Source organism: Ursus maritimus, unplaced genomic scaffold (assembly GCF_017311325.1).
Source record: "Ursus maritimus isolate PB19 unplaced genomic scaffold, ASM1731132v1 scaffold_16, whole genome shotgun sequence".
NCBI classification, from domain to species: Eukaryota; Metazoa; Chordata; class Mammalia; order Carnivora; family Ursidae; genus Ursus; species Ursus maritimus.
In genome coordinates, this window is record NW_024424008.1 from 3,282,827 (window position 1) to 3,301,041 (window position 18,215).

At 43.8% G+C, this 18,215-nt stretch overlaps 2 protein-coding genes across 2 annotated transcripts in view; both read left to right on the plus strand.

Annotated features, from left to right (window-relative positions):
* The window catches only part of NLRP14 (NLR family pyrin domain containing 14), a 62,002-nt gene extending 46,698 nt beyond the window's left edge, over positions 1-15,304 (plus strand). The window contains 1 exon segment of the mRNA XM_040631313.1: positions 15,091-15,304. Within this exon segment, the coding sequence (XP_040487247.1) occupies positions 15,091-15,304 (214 nt within the window).
* Positions 15,305-15,390: 86 nt separating this feature from the next.
* RBMXL2 (RBMX like 2) lies at positions 15,391-16,571 on the plus strand. The gene is given in 2 exon segments (XM_040630678.1): positions 15,391-15,772; positions 15,775-16,571. Coding segments are annotated over 2 exon segments (1,179 nt in total).
* Positions 16,572-18,215: the final 1,644 nt, after the last annotated feature.

The following is an 18,215-nucleotide window of genomic DNA, read 5'->3' on the forward strand; positions in this document are numbered from 1 at the left end:
GTCAGTTTAGCAACCAAGGAGAAACGATGTCTTTTATTATACTGCTTTAGTTTAAAATGTCTTTCAAAGACTCTAATTGGTTCACTATGGTTCCAGTGGTGGAGTAAAACACACTTTTTAGGGATTTAAAATCATGGCTCTTACATAAGTGCAGAATGAGCACTTGTCAAAGACTTCTCAATGCATTAGTAGGGGAACCAGTGGGGTGTTGCTCTAAAAAGCATTTAAGGAACGAAGGTGTATATGTCCGTCAGAAATGGCATTTTTAAAAAAGTCAGAATAACATTTCAAGGTAAATATAAAACTGGTAAATGTCCGGGGTGCTTCGGTGGCTGAGTTGGTTGGGCCTCTGACTTTGACTCCAGGGTCCATCATATCCCCAGGTCCTGGGCTAGAGCTCAGGGGTTAGTCAGCTTGTCCCTCTGCCCCTCCCCCAGTTCGTTCTCTCTCTCTCTCTCTCTCTCTCTCTCTCTCTAAATCTTTAACTACTTTTTTTCTTTTGAAATGGCCTACAATGTAACAAGTGAGCTTTGGGATTATCTTTCAGTCACACAGAAGTCCTTTGCACTGCTAGCTCATAAGAATTATTTACATTGCTATCAGGTTTCTACAAAATAATCTCTACACCCTTAGCTGTGAATCTCCTGATCAGATAGCAGATTGAGAGTCAAAGAACTGTTAGATTTTTTAGTATGCCTCAGTTTATCTTTTTAAGAGCTTATTTGAGGGAAATCAGTTTCAACTGCGCAGCATCAAAGGAAGTGGCAAGAAGGGCTCCACCCAAAAACAGCGAGGAAAAAGTCTTTTAATAGAGGTGTGAGAGCAGAACAAATTATTTGAATGGCGATAGCTTATGCGTCATAAGCTTTCTTTGGAAAAGGCTAGTTGGCTGTTTGTGATTGGTTGTCCTTAGGTTTCTGTTTACCTTGAGGCATTTACAGGTTTATGTTTTGATCTGCTTGGCTAGTGTCAGCACGCTATGAAGGCGCACACGGGAGTGTCCTTCCGCAACGTCAGCTTCATTCAGTCATAAAGCAAAGTTAGCATAATTATAAAGCACCATGTGATTAACGGGGCTTCTTATAAGACACACAAAGCAATGCACAAGACAAGTCCTACAACAAACAACCTCTGTAACAAACCGAACGTGTTCTGTCTTCACAAACCAAACGTCAAGTCAGCGCATTGTTAAGTTCCTGGCCCCGTGTAGGTTGGCTCTCAGCACTTACTGCTTGTTATGTTCAAGTGGTGAAGGATCGCTGTTCTTTGCAGAGATCAGAGCCTACAGCAGCTAACTTTTTGAAGTGGTCAGACATAAAGGGGTTAGTGCTTGGAGAGTCTAACAGTTGCTGCAAAAATCCTGCCTTGTTGAAGGTATTAGTCAGTCTTGGGCCCTCGCAGACCTGCTCTGTTTCTGCTGGTTCTAAGTTCTGAGGGTGTCATCAGCCGGTGCTGGTCTTTGCAATATCTGGTCTCAGCTGAAATGCCCTAGTTGCTTGTGTCACTGCTTGATGCCGTCTTGCTCGCTACAATTGACTACAACAGGCTGCTACGATTTTAGAAGCATTATGATTTTCATACCTCAATTGAGTTATCTTTTAAAATGGAGGCTAAAAGATATTTATGTCTCACTAACCCCTCTGAATCTTAGTCTAGGAGCAAATGAACTTTAGGGTGAGGGAGGTGTAGAAAAAGGCAGGACAACCGTCTTCACCCAACTGTGCTACTGTGATTTATGATAAATATATTTCGGTCTTCAAGCTTCCTGGCTCACAGCTCTAGAAATTTCCTAAGAAAACCCTTGGAATTTCCTAAGCCATAAGAGCAAAGGGTGCATCTTTTGTTATAATATTTGGACTTTCATCCTCAGTTCCTGAAATTGCCCCAGAGCCATGAAGGTGATATCAGTGTCTTGTTATTCGTAATGAGCCCCTTCCAATGATGAGTTTTTGTTAATGAGGTGACCTTTGGAAATCCCCTGAGGATGAGGGGCTGGCTGGGGGGGGGGGGTGGACCAACCTTGATTTGGAGCTTAGAATTTTCAGTCGCAGCCCCTGATGGGGGCGGGGTGGGGGGGGGAGTGTTGGAGGTTGAATTCCAATAGCCAGTGGTTTTATCAGTCCTATGTAATGGAGCCTCCATAAAAACCCAAGAGTGTTTGGAGAACTTCCAGGATGGTGAACCTGAATGTATGATCCTGCTAGTCCCCAACTCCATGGGAACAGAAGCTCCTGCTCTTAGGGACCTTGCCCTACATCTCTCTTCATCTGGCTGTTCATATACTACTTCTATAGTATTGTAATAATCCAGTAATAGTGAGGTGGCGAACAAAGGTAAAAGAAAAATTAGACCTCCTTACAACTTAACAGCCCATTGACAAGTACTTAAGACCAGCAGAGTGACCTTCCTCATTGCTTGGCTGCCTCAATGTCAATACTTTGTTAGAGGCAAAAGGCAACCACTGCTTGATGCGTGACATTAGCCTGACCTCCAGGATCCTGTAAAAATCCCTTTGGAAACTTACTTTATCTCTACCCTGCCCCCCCCACCCCCAAGATAGATGTTAGCAGTCATCCTCCAAGCATATGGCCCACCGATCAACTTCTGAAGGATCTCATGATTAGTTTCACTAGACAGTAGTAAATGACCTTTTCCTAACAGCAGCTGGGCCCTTCAAGGTCCTAGAAACCTTGCTTCGAAATTCGTTAGATTTATGCTATCCCCAGCCCCCTCCCAACTTGACAGTATATAATTGGCCACTCCTCACAACCCCAATGCAGCTCTCTTTGCCCACAGGTCCTGTCTTCATGCTTTAATAAAAACACCCTTTTTGCACCAAAGATATCTCAAGAATTCTTTCTTACTGTTCAGTCCCGAACCCCAGCATTTCGTATCAGTAAGTATACTGCTTTCCTGAGTCTGTGAGCCACTCTAGCAAGTTAATCGACCCCAAGGAGGGGGCCATGGTGTCACCAAACTATCACAGGTGCTAAAAAAGAATGGCTGAGCCTCGGCCCACTGCCACAGCCAACTGCTCCCTTCCAGGGAATCCCAAGGGGGCTGCACACATTGAAAGCATAGTTCCTGGCTGGGTCTGCCAACACTGCTGCTGAACAAACTGATAAACTTGTCATAAGAGAAGTCAGTAACTCAAGAAACAAGAGTTAGGAAGAGAAAGGAAGAAATTTATTTTGGGTGCTGGTAGCTGAGGGAGGTGAGGCTCAGGCCTGAACAGCCTCTCCAACAGCAGGATGGACACCCAGAGTTTTGCAGACAGGTTCAAGGTTGGAGGGGGGTGGTACCTGTGAGACAGCAGGCAGAGAGCACGTGATGGGGGGGGTCGGTATGTGTTCAGCACATGATCTTGGGCAGGGAAGGGGACTTCTGGGGTGTGGTCTCCTAGGCATTCCATTGCTATCAGGGCTTTTCTGGTCTGGCCACTGGAATGTTCCAGTTATCCTCAATGCCTCAGGAAAGTGCAATAAATAACTGTTGGGTGTTGAGGAAGAGGGGTCGCTGACCGACTGTGACTTATGAATAGCCAGTTCGAAGCACAGATTAACAACCGGGACTTCCAATCGGCATCTGATGTGGGGGCAGGCTTGTGGGACTCAGTTCTTCCTAACCTGTGGAATGTGATGCTATTTCTAGGTAGGTGGTGTCTGAATTGAGTGAATTTGTAGGATATTCAGTCAGTGTCTCAGGAGAATTAATTGGTGGGAAAAATACATGGTACCTTAACATGGTCAATATACTTCTTTAAGAGTGAAAGAGAGAAGGGAAAACTAGATTGAAAAGGTATGTTCTTTCCAGTCTACTTAGTCCAGCTTATTTTAGGTCATCATTTCCTGTCTGGTCTCCTGGCTTCTCCCTTATTGCATTCTACTCTGTTCTCCACACCAAAGTAGTTTTTTTAAAAACAAAATAGAAAACTATATTGAGGTCTTTTTTCCCTTTCCTTCCACCTCTAATGCTTTACATTCAGCTTTGTCTCTTGACCCCCTCCAACAGTGTAAACCTTTGACAGTGTTATTTCAAACAGAATACTGTGTCCAGCTTATCATTTTGTCCCCATTTCCTTTTGCACATGATGTTCCCTCTAATATTTTTGTCTTCATTCCTTTATTTTTTAATCATAGGTCCTTTACCAGAAGATAAGTAAGGTCTAAGAGCAGATTAAAGGGTGGGAACTAGCAGGTTCCTTTATAGCAATAGGAGGAAGAAAGACTATGAACTCACATATTGTTAATATTTTTGTCTTTCAGATGAAATTAGTTGTTTAAGCAGCGCCCTCTCCTATTTGTCTTTACCTCAGAATCTCCAATACCTAGTACAGTGCCTGACTTATCATAGGTGCCCAATAAATATTTTTTGAATGAATGGAAGAGTATGTGAATGATGTGAGAGCTGGATCAAATTCTCCTTATTTAAAAGGCAGCATAATTTGGGCACCTAGGTGGCTCAGTCGGTCAAATGTCTGATTCTTGGTTTTGGCTCAGGTCATGATTTCAGGGGTCCTGGGTTGAGACCCGCATCGGGTTGGGTTCTCTGCTTGAAGATTCTTTCTCTCTGCCCCTCCCCCCACTTGCATGCTTGAGCATGCTCTCAAAAATTTTAATAACAAAAAGAATTTTGTTCCACTTTCCAATATGTCACTCTCCCCTCTCACCGAACAACATGGTGATTTCTTCTCAATATCTTGAATGTTGCAAGTTTTTCACCACCAGTCCTTTGCATCGGTGATCTTCTCTGTCCACTGTGCGTTTCCACAGAGCTGACTCTTGACCATCCTTCACACGGCAGTTTAAATATCCCTTGTCAAAAATTTGGTTGAGCACTGTTCTCTGAAATACCACTGCCCCCCCTTTCCTAACAGAGCATAGGTGTTTCTTTCCTACAGCTGCTCAAAGATTTCCTTATTGTCTATTTTCATCGACACAGTGTAAGTTCAGTGAGTGCAGGAACCATGGCTTTTTTTTTCCTTCACTGTTCTATTTCCAGCCCACAGCACAGTGTCTTGTGCAATGTGGGCTTTCATTGAATGACTGAATGAAAGCAAAAATATCCCACTCCTCCTGGAGGCATCTGTATTACTTCCCAACTTACTAGCAACTCAGTGAAGTTGTGACTCCCACAGCTTGGGAATGCCCAACTTTTAGGAAACTCCTGGATTTGCATCCTCTGCATTCTGCTGTTGTCCCTGGATTCCAACTCTGGTGGGGAGGAGGACGCTTATTTCCATTTCGCTTTTGTGAATCATTAAGTGCGGGAATCTGCCCTTGGGACCTGGACGAAGCCTGGAAGGAAGGCGGGCCAGGAGATTCATGCGGAGCTTCCGGGTTGATGTGGAGGGGGAGAAGGCAAGCTCAGCAGGCTGGGGAGGGCAGAGCAGGGTGCACAGATGCGTCGGGGGCGCGGTGCTGCTGGCGGGCCTAGCTTTTGGCAGGTGGGGGCGAGGTCTGTCCTGACCAGGCTTGCGGGGAGCAGGAGTCACAGGTCATGTAGTCTTCTCCTGGAGCTTGTGTCCCTAAGGCAGGCACCCTCAGAACTCGGCTTGGGGCGCCATTCATGGCATGGAAGTGCTTGGAAAGGAAGGAACCTCAACCCTGGTCTCCAAAGCCAGAGAAAGCAGGACCCTGGACAGCGCTTAGAGGCTGCTGGGGCAATTTCGGCACTCCTAATAAAGCTGAGATCCCAATCTGTGGGGCCACTCTCCTAAAGTTGGGCAGAAATGGATTTCCTAAAAATGGACACCTGTTATCATTCACCAAAATAATATAAATATCTTTGAATCAAGAGGAACATTAAAAAAACAGTCTTTTGGTTCATATTATTTGAATAAATGAGGGAGTATTAATAGATTCATAGAGAAGTACAAACGTGGTAGCCAGGGGCTGGAGGGAATGTGGAGTTGTTTAATGGGTACAGGCTTAGTTTTGCTAGATGAAAAGAATTCTGAGATTGGTTTCACGAAGTGAATGTACTTAATGCTACTGTAAAGAGAAACTCTTATTTTCATTTACATTAAACACAATACTCTGAATACTGCACTACCTCTGACACTTCAGGTCACCACATGTGTACACATCCAGAAATTCTCCAACACCAGCTGGGTGTCCTGCAGTTCACCTCAGCTCTGACACCTGGAGAGAGCCTCAGATCCCACAGGTTGAAAGCTCAGTCCTGCAACACTGCCCCTCCTCCCGGCTCTTTAGATGCCTATCACAAGTCCAGATTGTACCTGTGCTTCTGACCCACCAGCTATGAAGCAGAGATTCCCAGGACCCCCTCTTCAGGTTTGATTAATTTGTTAGAGTGGTTCACAAAACTGAGGAAAACATTTTACTTAAGAATACCAGTTTGTTACAAATGGTATAACTCAGAAACAACCAGATGGAAGACATGCTTAGGGCAAGGTATGGGGAAAGGGTGCAGAGCTTCCATGCTCTTCCTGAGCAAGACTGCCACTCTCCCAGCATCTCCTCATTCACCAGCCTGGAAGCTCTCCAAACCCAATGCTTTTGGATTTTTATGGAGGCTTTGTTACGTATGTGTGATTGATTAAATCACTGGCCATGGTGATTGAGTTCAATCTCCTGCCCCTCTCCTCTCCAGAGATGTGGGGGCGGGTGGGGCTGAAAGTTCCAACCCTCTAATCATGAGGTTGGTTCCCTTGGCAACCAGCCACCATCCTCAGGTGCTTTCCAAAAGTTACTACATTAACATAAACTTAGGTGTGACTATAAGGGGCTTGCTATGGTTAACAAGACACTCCTTTCACCGTTATGGCCCTGGAGCTATTTCAGGAATCTATGACAAAAGACTAAATATTAAGAGATGCTCCCATTGTTCTTATTCCTCAGGAAATGCCAAGGGTTTTAGGAGCTATGAACCAGAAATCATGGACCAACACCAAAATATAGAATAAACCACAACATCACAGCTACTCAACTGTATACCTAAAAATGGTTAAGGTGGCAAATTTTATGTTAGGTGTATTTACCACAATTTTAAAAAATTAAAATTTAAAAAAGGCAGTGCCCAAGCTGCAGAGTGACTGGGAGGCTCCCTCCTCACTGTCACGGAGCTTGTGGCATGGTATAGTGCCATGGGATCATTCCATGTGTCTGGATAGCTGGACCGGAACTCAGTCCCTGAAGATACTGGAAACAGACTCAGGGTCCCAGTCCACAAGCGTTAGTGCTGCTTCCACAGATACTCCCCTGACCTTCCTATTAGGAAGGACAGGGATCTCATTCAGTTGACTCTCCTTTCTACGCTGAGGAAATGGGGACCTTCATGGCAGTACCTTTGTTCTCTCCAGCTCTTCCTTGTCAGGGCTTAGCCCTTTGCAGAGATTATTATTGTTACTAGAGAAGGGTGATTCTTCTTTTTCTTGAAATGTCATCTTTATTCCCTGATAGTGGATAGATTTCTTTTTTCGTCTTGGAGCTTCTCTACCCGCTAAGTCCCCATACTGTAGCTGGTGCGGTACTCCATAGGGAATGCCTCTGCACCCCCTTGCCTGGCTCTCCGTCCTTTGATGTACCCTTCCCCATCCACCAGTATTCACATCTTCGTTAATTATTAAGATCTACAGTTTGCTGCCAGTAGTTGTAAAAGGAGTGGCAAATAGTATTCTTTTTCATGGACACCTGGGGGACAGCTGTAAACATATAAAATGCTTATCCATTATCATTTTGCAATTTCAGGTATTGTAATTATTACTTAAAAATATTTCAAAATGAGGGGTACCTGGCTAGCTCAGTCAATTAAGCCTCCAACTCTTGATCTCAGCTTAGGTCTTGATCTCAGGGTCTTGAGTTCAAGCCCTGTGGTTGGGCTCCACGCTGGGTGTGGAACCTGCTTAGAAAACAAAATTCAAAATCAGTGGCCCAGACCATGAGTGTTAGAACTTAAAACAACCATGTATGTTAGAACCTCTTCATTGTAATTTAGCAGGGCAGAAATTCAGGTGGCCTGGGGCTCCCATGTGCAACTGGCAGTTTTGTTGGGACTGAGCCCTTAATCTGTGGGGTCTGTGATAACTCCAGGGAATTAGTGTCAGAAGTGAGTTGAGTTGTATGACACCCCACTGGTGTCAAAGAATTGAGAACTGTTGTTAGAAAATGACACACCACCTCCCCCTTGATTACTAAAATAGCCTCCTGGCCACCTACAAATTTAGGAATAACCACAACCTCCTCAGTTTCCATAATTCACTAGAAAGACCCACAGAACTCAGTGAAGTGCTACAGTTAACGATTACAGTTTATTATAAAGGACGCAAATAAACAACCAAATGAAGAGGTACGTAAGGCAAGTTCAGGGAGTGGGTCTGCAGCTGCCACACCCCCTCCTGGCAAGTGACCCTCCCAGCACATCCGTGTGGTCACTGAACAGGAAGCTCCCTGAACTCTGTTGTTTAATGTTTTCATATGACCTTTCACTGCAGAGGCATGATTGATTAAATCATTGGCCATGGTGAATGAACCCAATCTTCAGGCCCTTTCCCCTTTTCAGAGTCAGGTTCTAACCCTCTGATCACATGGCTGGTTCCTCTAGTGACCAGCTACCATCCTGAAGCTATTTAGGGGCCCCCTAGGAGTTACCCCATTAGCATAAACTCAGATATGGTGGAAAGAGTTTATGGGTAACAAAAGACACCTCTATTGCTTAGGAAATACCAAGGGTTTTAGACAAAGATTAAGTATGTTTTTTTATTGTGCCCCAGGCCACCTCTGGTCTTTGACCATAAATCCCTTATAGCAAAAAGATCCTATCTGTCTGAACATAACAGATAACAGCAACATTTGGAGGAGTCAATGTGGGGTAGAGATAGGAGGCTTTTAACTCAATTTCCCAATACATCTGACCATCAATATCAGTATTACAATTTTACCAACAATGTAGGTATAAGACCATATTTCATTATGGTAAACATAATATGAAAAATAAAAGTCAAAAGATACTGGCCTATTACAAAAGTCCCATTCAGTCCAGGCCTTCATCATATTGTATGAAAATATCTCCCAGAATGAGGTCACTCATGTTCACAGGCTTCCATTTGATCTTGGCATGTTCCAAAAGCAGGAGTGGCCTCAGTACTACATAGTTTCACTCTTTCAGGCATCTGGTATAATTGAGCTAAGAGATAGTATCATCTCCTGCTTTGAGCCTCTTTCTAAGTGTTAATGAATTTGAGTTTCCCTCATTATGTAACTTATTAATCTGTTTGTTTTCTCTCCATTTATACCCAAACGTTTCCACCTTTCGAAGGGACATTAAATTCACTCACTGTGCAGATCTAGATTGCAGACAGCAATATTAGTCTAGCAGATACCTCCCCCTCAGTCCACTCCCATTTATTTAGAGTAGGGTTACACAGATACAGAATTAGTGGGCTATTTTTACTATTAGACATAGCTGCATTCACTGTTAATTACAGTTTTCCCAAATAGGGTAAAGGTACACTCCATCAGGTCCTTAGGAATTCTGACATAAGGATTTAAAATATAGTTTCTTACTTAGGAGTCATCCCTGCTTCTGGAACTTATAGCTGAAGCCTTGGTCCTGTGACCATTAGGTAAGAAAAAGAAAGTTGGGTGATAAGGGGAAGAAAGAAAATTTATAATGATTAGTCATCTTCCCACGGGAAGATGAATAGTCGTGCTACCATCCTCTTCCAGTCGTCTTTCCCAGATCCACCAGGAAAAAAAAAAAAAGGAGTCTGTTTAGTGAGGACAATACTTTAGCCCTGCTTATGCTGACTGTGAGCACATACTCAGGAGGACATGTAAGCCAGCCGTCATGTCTTTATCTCCCCATTTCAGATGAACAATGTTTAATTGCCCATTCCAATTCTCTATCAAACTATTACTATGAGGAAGATACATCTCTACTCTTTTTTGGACATTATGGGCTATAAAGCATGTTCCTTGGTCTGAAGAAATATGACTTGGTGATCCAAATTGATGCAGTCTCTTCTGTCATGGTTCTTTTATAATACTCTGAATATTTGCATCTTCCACTGGGCTTACCCAAAGTCTACTTCAAAGTCAATAACTATTCTTATTAAGACCCCTTGGCTACCAGTATCAGTTTCACTTGCTAGCTGTGTTCCCCCAGGGAACTTGCCATATATCATCTGTAGTCTGTCTCTTTTGTTGGCAGAAAGAACAGTTGTTCGTGGCATTTTGTGCTCTAGGGGTGCAAGAGGAGTATGTCTAGATTCGGGCCATATCCGCATTGCTCCAATGTCTCTTCATTTCATACACGCAGGTAGCCGCCTCACACAAGTACATCGGCCTGTCCACTAGTGAATTCCAATCACCTTGGCAACCTGCGAAGTGGTTCTTGTGATGGGCATCAACATGTTCTACTGTAACACATCCCTCACATTCTCACAGTGATTTCAATAGGGCCATGCCTCATAGGGACATCTTTTTTAAATCTTTTATTTATTAAATAATCTCTACCCCCCACATGGGGTTCAAACTTATGACCCCAAGATCAAGAGTCACATGCTTTGTCTACTGAGCCAGCCAGGTGCTCCAAGGGTATCTCTTTAATAGGTAAGCTTTCCATTGCTTTTCTGTCTGACCATATGGCCAGGCCAATGGACACCACCCACAAGTCAGTAAAAGCTCAAACCTAGGGGCTTTTATCATTGTTCAGTTCTTCAGTCACCACTAGGAAAACAGCATGTAATTCAGCCAACCACACTGATTTGTTTTTACCCTCAAACACAGTTTTTAGCCTTCTAAACAGGATGCTGTCTGTTCACCTTGGAACCGCCATCCATAAACCAAGCAGCTACTTGTTGGTCAGTTAAAAAGCTGTTTACAGGGCACTGTTAATAAAACAGAATCTTGCAGCTCCTCATGTGGCTCCAAAGTCAGTCCAGGGGGCAGAGTCTGCTTGCCTTGCTTGTAAATCCACTGGGTAACTTTCTGTGTTCCTCTGAGAGCATATTCCTATACAAACTGTTTCCACTTTATTATAGAAGTCTTCTGGGCACTGCCTTCCCCAGTAGTGTGTTGCTGTGACCTCACCCAATTATCAGTGATATTTCTGGGCTAAAGATTATTATTTTTCATTTAAAAATTTTTAATTATGGTTAAATACACTTAACATGAGGTCTACCATCAGCCGTTTTTACGTGTACAGTTCAGTAGTGTTAAGTATATTTACATCATTGTGCAACCAATCCCTGGAATTTTTTCATCTTGCAAAATTGAAGCTCTGTACCAATTAAACAACAACTCATCACCCTCAGCCCCTAGCAACCACTGCTCTACTTTCTCTTCCTATGAACTTGACCATTCTAGATACTTCGTATAAGTGCAATCATTATTCATTATCTTTTTGTGACTGGCATGTTTCACATAGCATACTGTCCTCAAGGTTCCTCCATATTGTAGCAGGTGTCAGGATTTCCTTCCTTTTTCAGGCTAATATTATATGTACATATACACTACATTTTGTTTATCCAGTCATCTGTGCATGGACAGTTGAGTTGCTTCCACCTCTTGGCTATTCACCTCTTGTGAATAATGTTGCTATGAATATGGGTGGGTGTACAAATACCCGAGACCCTGCTTTCAATTTTTTTGGATATATACCCAGAAGTAGATTGCTAGATCATATGATAATTCAGTTTTTTTTTTTTTTTTTAAGAACCACCATACTGTTTCCCATAGTGGCTGCACCATTTTACATTCCTACCAGCATTGTACAAGTGTTCCAATTTCCCAATGTCCTTGCCAACATTTGTTATTTTCTGGGGGTTTGTTTGTTTTGGTTCTTTGATAGTAACCTTCCTAATGGGTGTGAGGTTATATGATCATTTATATCCTTTAGTCATAGGGCAGTTTCAGTTAATATCTAATAGCAAGCTAGTAACTGCCTCTCAAATGGAAACTCTCTAGTTCAAAGTCCCGGTAGTCATCACTGTGGGGCATTCACAGGCTTTGCCATAAGCTCCAGTTTATATTCCATATGGGTCTTTGGTACAGAGAATTTGCCCATACCAGCACTCCCGTTTTTATTTTATACTGTGTGGGCTTGGGAGTCTTATTTGTTCCCATTTAGCATGTCTCACTAATATTGCTTGAAGGGTGGATTTACATGCTTGGAGTTTTACAATACTAGGTAGGGGAAACATTACCAAACACAATATCCATCCACGTAATATACCCAGGTAAAAGAGAAATAGAGACCCAATCACTTCATGTAAACATTCTAGTTTTCACCCAAATCTCTACTTTAATCCTATCAATGCTTAACATTTCTATATTCTCTTGATCTGATTACAGCTCCTGTTAGGGAGACACCAATGGGTTTTTTTTTTAATAATATTTTATTATATTATTTTAGTCACCATACAGTACATCCCTGGTTTTTGATGTAAAGTTCCATGATTCATTAGTTGCGTATAACACCCAGTGCACCATGCAATACGTGCCCAATGGGTTTTGATATTGCAGTGCACAAGGTTCCCTTGTCTAGGAGTCCCGGAAACTACTCTTTTTTTTTTTTTTTTTTAAAGATTTTATTTATTTATTTGACAGAGACAGCCAGCGAGAGAGGGAACACAGCAGGGGGAGTGGGAGAGGAAGAAGCAGGCTCACAACGGAGGAGCCTGATGTGGGACTTGATCCCGGTACGCCGGGATCACGCCCTGAGCCGAAGGCAGACGCTTTAACGACTGCGCTACCCAGGCGCCCCCCGGAAACTACTCTTGTCCACTGCTGCCCATATGTAAAAATTAATCAGGCAGTAAATATAAGATTCTATAAATAAACTTACAAACTTAGTGATTATAAGTTAGCCCTAAATAAAAACTTTCAAGGTAAACATTCGAAGAATAGAAATTGAAGGCAAAACTCCCATGTTAGTAGAAGAAAAAGAAAGAAGGAAAGACAAATCATTTGATACAAGAGAATGCAAGAAAGTTGGAAAAAAAGAGGCAAGAAAGGTGTGGTTAACAGCACACAATAAGCTGGCAGAAAGAAATCTGAAAAATATTGAGCTATATAAGTATTAGTTTAAAATAAAAATAGATAATGAGGATCATTACATAATAAAGACATTTATCAGAAATACATAGCAGTTCTCAATTTATATATCCAACAATATAATCTTATATGGAGCAAAAATGTACATAAAAATAAAGAGAAATTGCCAAATCCACAATTATGGGAAATTTTAAAAGCATTCTCAGTGATTGATAATTCTATCAGATAAAAATAGGATAAGCTAGATTTAAATATCTAAGGAAAGAATTCTACCCCAGTATTTAGAGAATACACTTTCCTCTCAAGCATATATGGAACATTACACAGACAGACACAGATGCACAGCAGGTCACAAAACATGTCTCAATAAGAACCAAAGAATGGAGATCATACAAAGCATTTTAAGAAATTACCTCCAAAATCTGTAGGTTTGAAAATTTGAAAACATACTTCTTTGTAATTCATGAGTCAAGAAAGAATGATGTGAAAATGAGAAAATGTTAGGAACTGAACAACAGTGAAAACACCATTATCACAGCTCAGGACGTGATGTTAACTAGTACACAGAGAATAAGTTTTAAACTTAGATACAGCAATTAGAAGAAACATATTTTAAAACTCTTAATGCACTGTCTTACCTAAAAATTTAGAACAAAAATAATACAAACTGTAAATCCAAAGAATGTGGAAAAAAGAAAAGAAACACAATAATAGCAAAATCAAAACAGAGTATCAATGAAGAAAAAGGGTGCTTCTTTGAAAAGATAAAAACTTCTCGTGAGACTGGTTACAAAACACAGCAAAACAGAACACAGCTATCCATAAAATAAAATTTTAAATTAAAGAAAAATTAATAACTTAGAAAAGCGTATCCTACAAAAACCAAATCAAGAAGAAATTTTTAAAAATCTGAATAGACTTAAAACTAAAAGAAATTTAGGAAAAAATCTTCCCAGCTCAATAAAGGAATGAAAATTATAGGCCAATGCCCTTTATGCTGAGAAAGGTAAAATTTCTAAGTAAAGTATATGCAAACAAAAATAAATTTCTTTAAAAATAAATACATCCTGACCAGGTAGGCTTACCTTAGAAATAAAATGATTTAATAAAATCTGTTACAGCAACTCATCTCATGAACTGATGTGACGCATTTAACTTCCATTCATGCACATTAAAAAAATATTAAAACCTTAAAAATGTATGCAGTAAAGTCAGAAACATAAAAATGCCTGCTTTCACCACCTCTTTCAACATTATGGAGCTGCTGCGGTAAAGCAGTGTAACACGTGCACATGTATATGTACACACATCACATACACAAATACTCAGGACTATTCAGTTAACTTTTCACATAGCAGCCTTTGGAAAAAATCTATTATTTTAAAAAGCCCCCAAACACACTATAGTATTTTTTTTTTTAGAAAGTAGAGGATGTCAGAATCTCAAGCAAAGCTATGTTCACCAAGTTACTCTTCACACTTAGTTCCATTCAGAGAATATTAAGGAACAAATGTGAATTGTGTAATTTGAACCCGAAATGTTTTGTTTCCCTGAAATGTACCTCCTCTTCGGAGAGTAAGAGGCAAAGGCTTTAGCTTGTTTTGCTTGCTCAGGTGCGACTGTGAGAAATGTTCAAGATTATAAAGTCCTTTTATTCCCTAAAGGTGACTTTCTGTGGAATACCTTTATTTTAAAGGGCAGCGCTACGGAAAACTGTGAGCCCTTTGAAGGTTGGCAAACGGAAGAAAATGGCGCCGAACAGGAAAATGGTGCATCCAAAGAATGACTCCCTCTTTTTTTGTTTTCCAGCAACCAACACCTTCCCCCACCAGGTCGTCTTCTCTTCCCCATTGACAAGTGCAAAAATTCTTAATACATTTTACGTACAAACTGCATTTTTAAACTTAAAATTTTTATTTCATTCTTCAGTGGATTTTTTTCCTGTTTAAAAATGGTTTGGCTAACTTGGATTAGAATGCATTATAATTTTTCTCATTAAGACTAATAGGGAATTTTTTTTTTTTTTTTTTTTTTAACCTAACGGCTTTTCGTTACGCAACTGAGCTTTCAGGAGTGACTTAAAGACAGTAAGCCAGGGACAGGCTGTCAAGCCGAAGTGGAAAGACTTTCCCCGAAGGCGCCCCCGGCCGGCCAATCACGACCAGAAAGAGCCCGGCCGGCTGCGCGCCCAGCCCCGAAGGCACCCACCCTGGCGTTCCGCCTGCGCAGCGGGGACGCCGACCGCGGTTCCGGGGCTCTGCGACGACGCGCTGCCCGACCGGTAGGAGCCGCCGTCGTCGAGCGGGCTCCCAGGCCACGACGGCTGCCGTCCCTTCGCCTACCCCCGCCACCGAGCCCTCGACCAGCAGACATGGTTGAGGCGGATCGCCCCGGGAAGCTTTTCATTGGCGGGCTCAACCCCGAAACCGATGAGAAAGGCCTCGAGGCCGCGTTTGGCAAGTATGGCCGCATCAGCGAGGTTCTCTTGATGAAAGATAGAGAAACCAGCAAGTCCAGGGGCTTCGCGTTCGTCACCTTCGAAAGCCCCGCAGACGCCAAGGCCGCCGCCAGAGACATGAACGGCAAGTCCCTGGATGGTAAGGCCATCAAGGTGGCCCAGGCCACCAAGCCGGCGTTTGAGAGCGGGCGGCGGGGCGGGCCGCCGCCGTCCCGCAGCCGCGGTCGCCCGAGGGGCCTGCGCGGGACCCGCGGGGGCGGCGGCGCGGCGGCGCCGCGCGACCCCGTCCGGGGCGGGCCGCGGATAGCGGCAGCTACGCGGGGGATTTCGACCCGCGGCCCTCCAGGGCCCCACTGCCCATGAAGCGCGGGCCGCCGCCGCGCAGGCCCGGGCCGCCCCCCAAGAGGGCCGCGCCGTCGGGCCCGGCTCGCAGCGGCGGCGGAATGCGCGGGCGGGTGCCGGCCGCGCGGGGGCGAGATGGCTATGCGGGCCCGCCGCGCCGGGAACCGCCGCCCCCGCGCCGCGACCCCTACTTGGGCCCCCGGGAGGAGGGCTACTCGCCCAGAGACGGCTACTCGAGCCGAGACTACCCGAGCGCCCGCGACCCCCGCGAGTTTGCTCCCTCGCCGCGCGAGTACACCTACCGCGATTACGGCCACTCCAGTGCCCGGGACGACTGCCCGTCGAGAGGCTACGGCGACCGAGACGGCTATGGGGGGCGCGACCGCGACTACGCGGACCATCCGAGTGGAGGCTCCTACCGAGACCCCTTCGAGAGCTACGGGGACCCGCGCAGCGTCGGCGCAGCGCGGGGGCCCCCGCCTTCTTACGGCGGAGGAGGCCGCTACGACGACTACCGCGGCTGCTCGCCTGACGTCTACGGCGGCGGCCGCGACGGTTACGGCGGCGGCCGAAGCGACCGCTACTCGAGGGGCCGCGACCGGGTAGGCAGAGCCGACCGCGGGCTCTCCCCGTCCTTGGAAAGGGGGTGCCCTCCCCCGCGCGATTCTTACAGCCGCTCAGGCCGCAGGGTCCCCCGGGGCGGAGGCCGCCTGGGAAGCCGCTCGGAGAGAGGGGGAGGCCGAAGATACTAAGTACCAACAGACTTGGGACCAAAATTCCGTTTTCAAAGAAACTAACGAAGAGAAGAGTCTGTGCTCTGGTAAACTACCCAAGGACTAGTACAAGAAAGAGTTGTTTTTACCTTTTAAGAATTTTCTGTTAACTTCCTCTCCATAATTTTTGTGCTTTTGGGAGGAAAAAGTTAAAACTCGTTTAATTGCGTTTTGGAATTGTTAACGTTTCTTTCAACAAGCTCATGTTAAAAGTATAAGACTTGAACCTGCGTACTAGTCTTCTTATATTTTCAAGTAAAAATTCTTCTAAAGGCTTCCTCCCTTCTCAGTTTTCCTGATAAATGAGACAAACAGTTCTAAGATCTTTTACAAACATCTGCCCACCAAAAATGGAAAAACGGATCATTCTGTTATTTCAAACCAACTAGATTTTTTGGGGGGAAGAGTGAGAGGGAATTGGTGAATGCTACTCTTAAGATTTCAGGGTATCTTTCAAACCCAGGCTCAGTATTCCCAATATTTTTTTAAATGACCGGCAGCAACAACAGAAATCACTTAGATGCTTATTTAAAGGAAGTTCTAGTCACTCTGTAAGTCTTAAAAAAGCAGGTGGACAATACTGGCCACATTTTGGTTTTTTTGCCTTTACTTTGGGAATCTGCAGGACCTCCTGTCCCCTTTCTCCCAAAAATACTGTTCATATGTGTTGAACAAGGATGGAATACTAAAAGGTTTGGCGAACCAACCACAGAGCTGCAAAAATTCCAGATAAACATCAATTAATAGCATTTATTTTCACCACCAACAAATAACTAAGAAATAAGTAGAAAATACACCAATAGTGGATTTGGGGATCATATGGCTTCCATTTCTAACTCCAAGCTACTTGCCCTTGGCTCTAGAGCCAGCCACTGGCTCCTGTGGAGAGAATTAGGCTTCTACCCCAGGGGTGGAAGAATCAAATGTGAGCTGCATCAGTGCTCAGAAGCTCAGAGAATTCCTGAGAGAGATTGGCATTTCAACATCTGAGGATTTCTTCCTGGTATGAGGGACCTGGGTCTACCTGTTCACAAAAGGCAAGGGGATGGGTTGAGTGTTCTGTACTGTTAACTTGGGGAGAAGGGCTTGAGCAGACCGAGATCAGAGAGGCTCCCTCCAGAGTGCCTCAGGAGGGATGTAATAGTCTTCTCTTTAAACCCCAAGCTCAGGGCAAGAAACACCTTTTCCAGTCAGCACCTGTGGAATTTCCCGGTTTATTTGAGAGAAAGGTAATTGCACAGTCAAGGAGCTCTAGTAGCCGCCAGAGAGAAAGGATCAGGTTAAAATAGTAGGATTCATGTTCTGCGTAATAATTGCTGGAGGAAACAGATGAGCACCTGAACAACAACAACAACAACAACAACAAGGTACTTAAAGAGATCTGAATGTACCACACCCACATACACAACTCTAAAAATACGGTTTTTTGACAAAATAATAAAGTAGGTGAATTACAGGAGGGGCTGCATTAGTGGCCCAGAAGATCAAATGCAAAAAATAGCTTAAAAAAAAAAGTCCAGGAATCAATCTGGTAAAAATGTGTAATAGCTTCGTGGAAAAATTGTTAATGTTTATTAAAGGACCTAAAAGAATAAATAAATGGGAGGTTTGTATCATGTCATG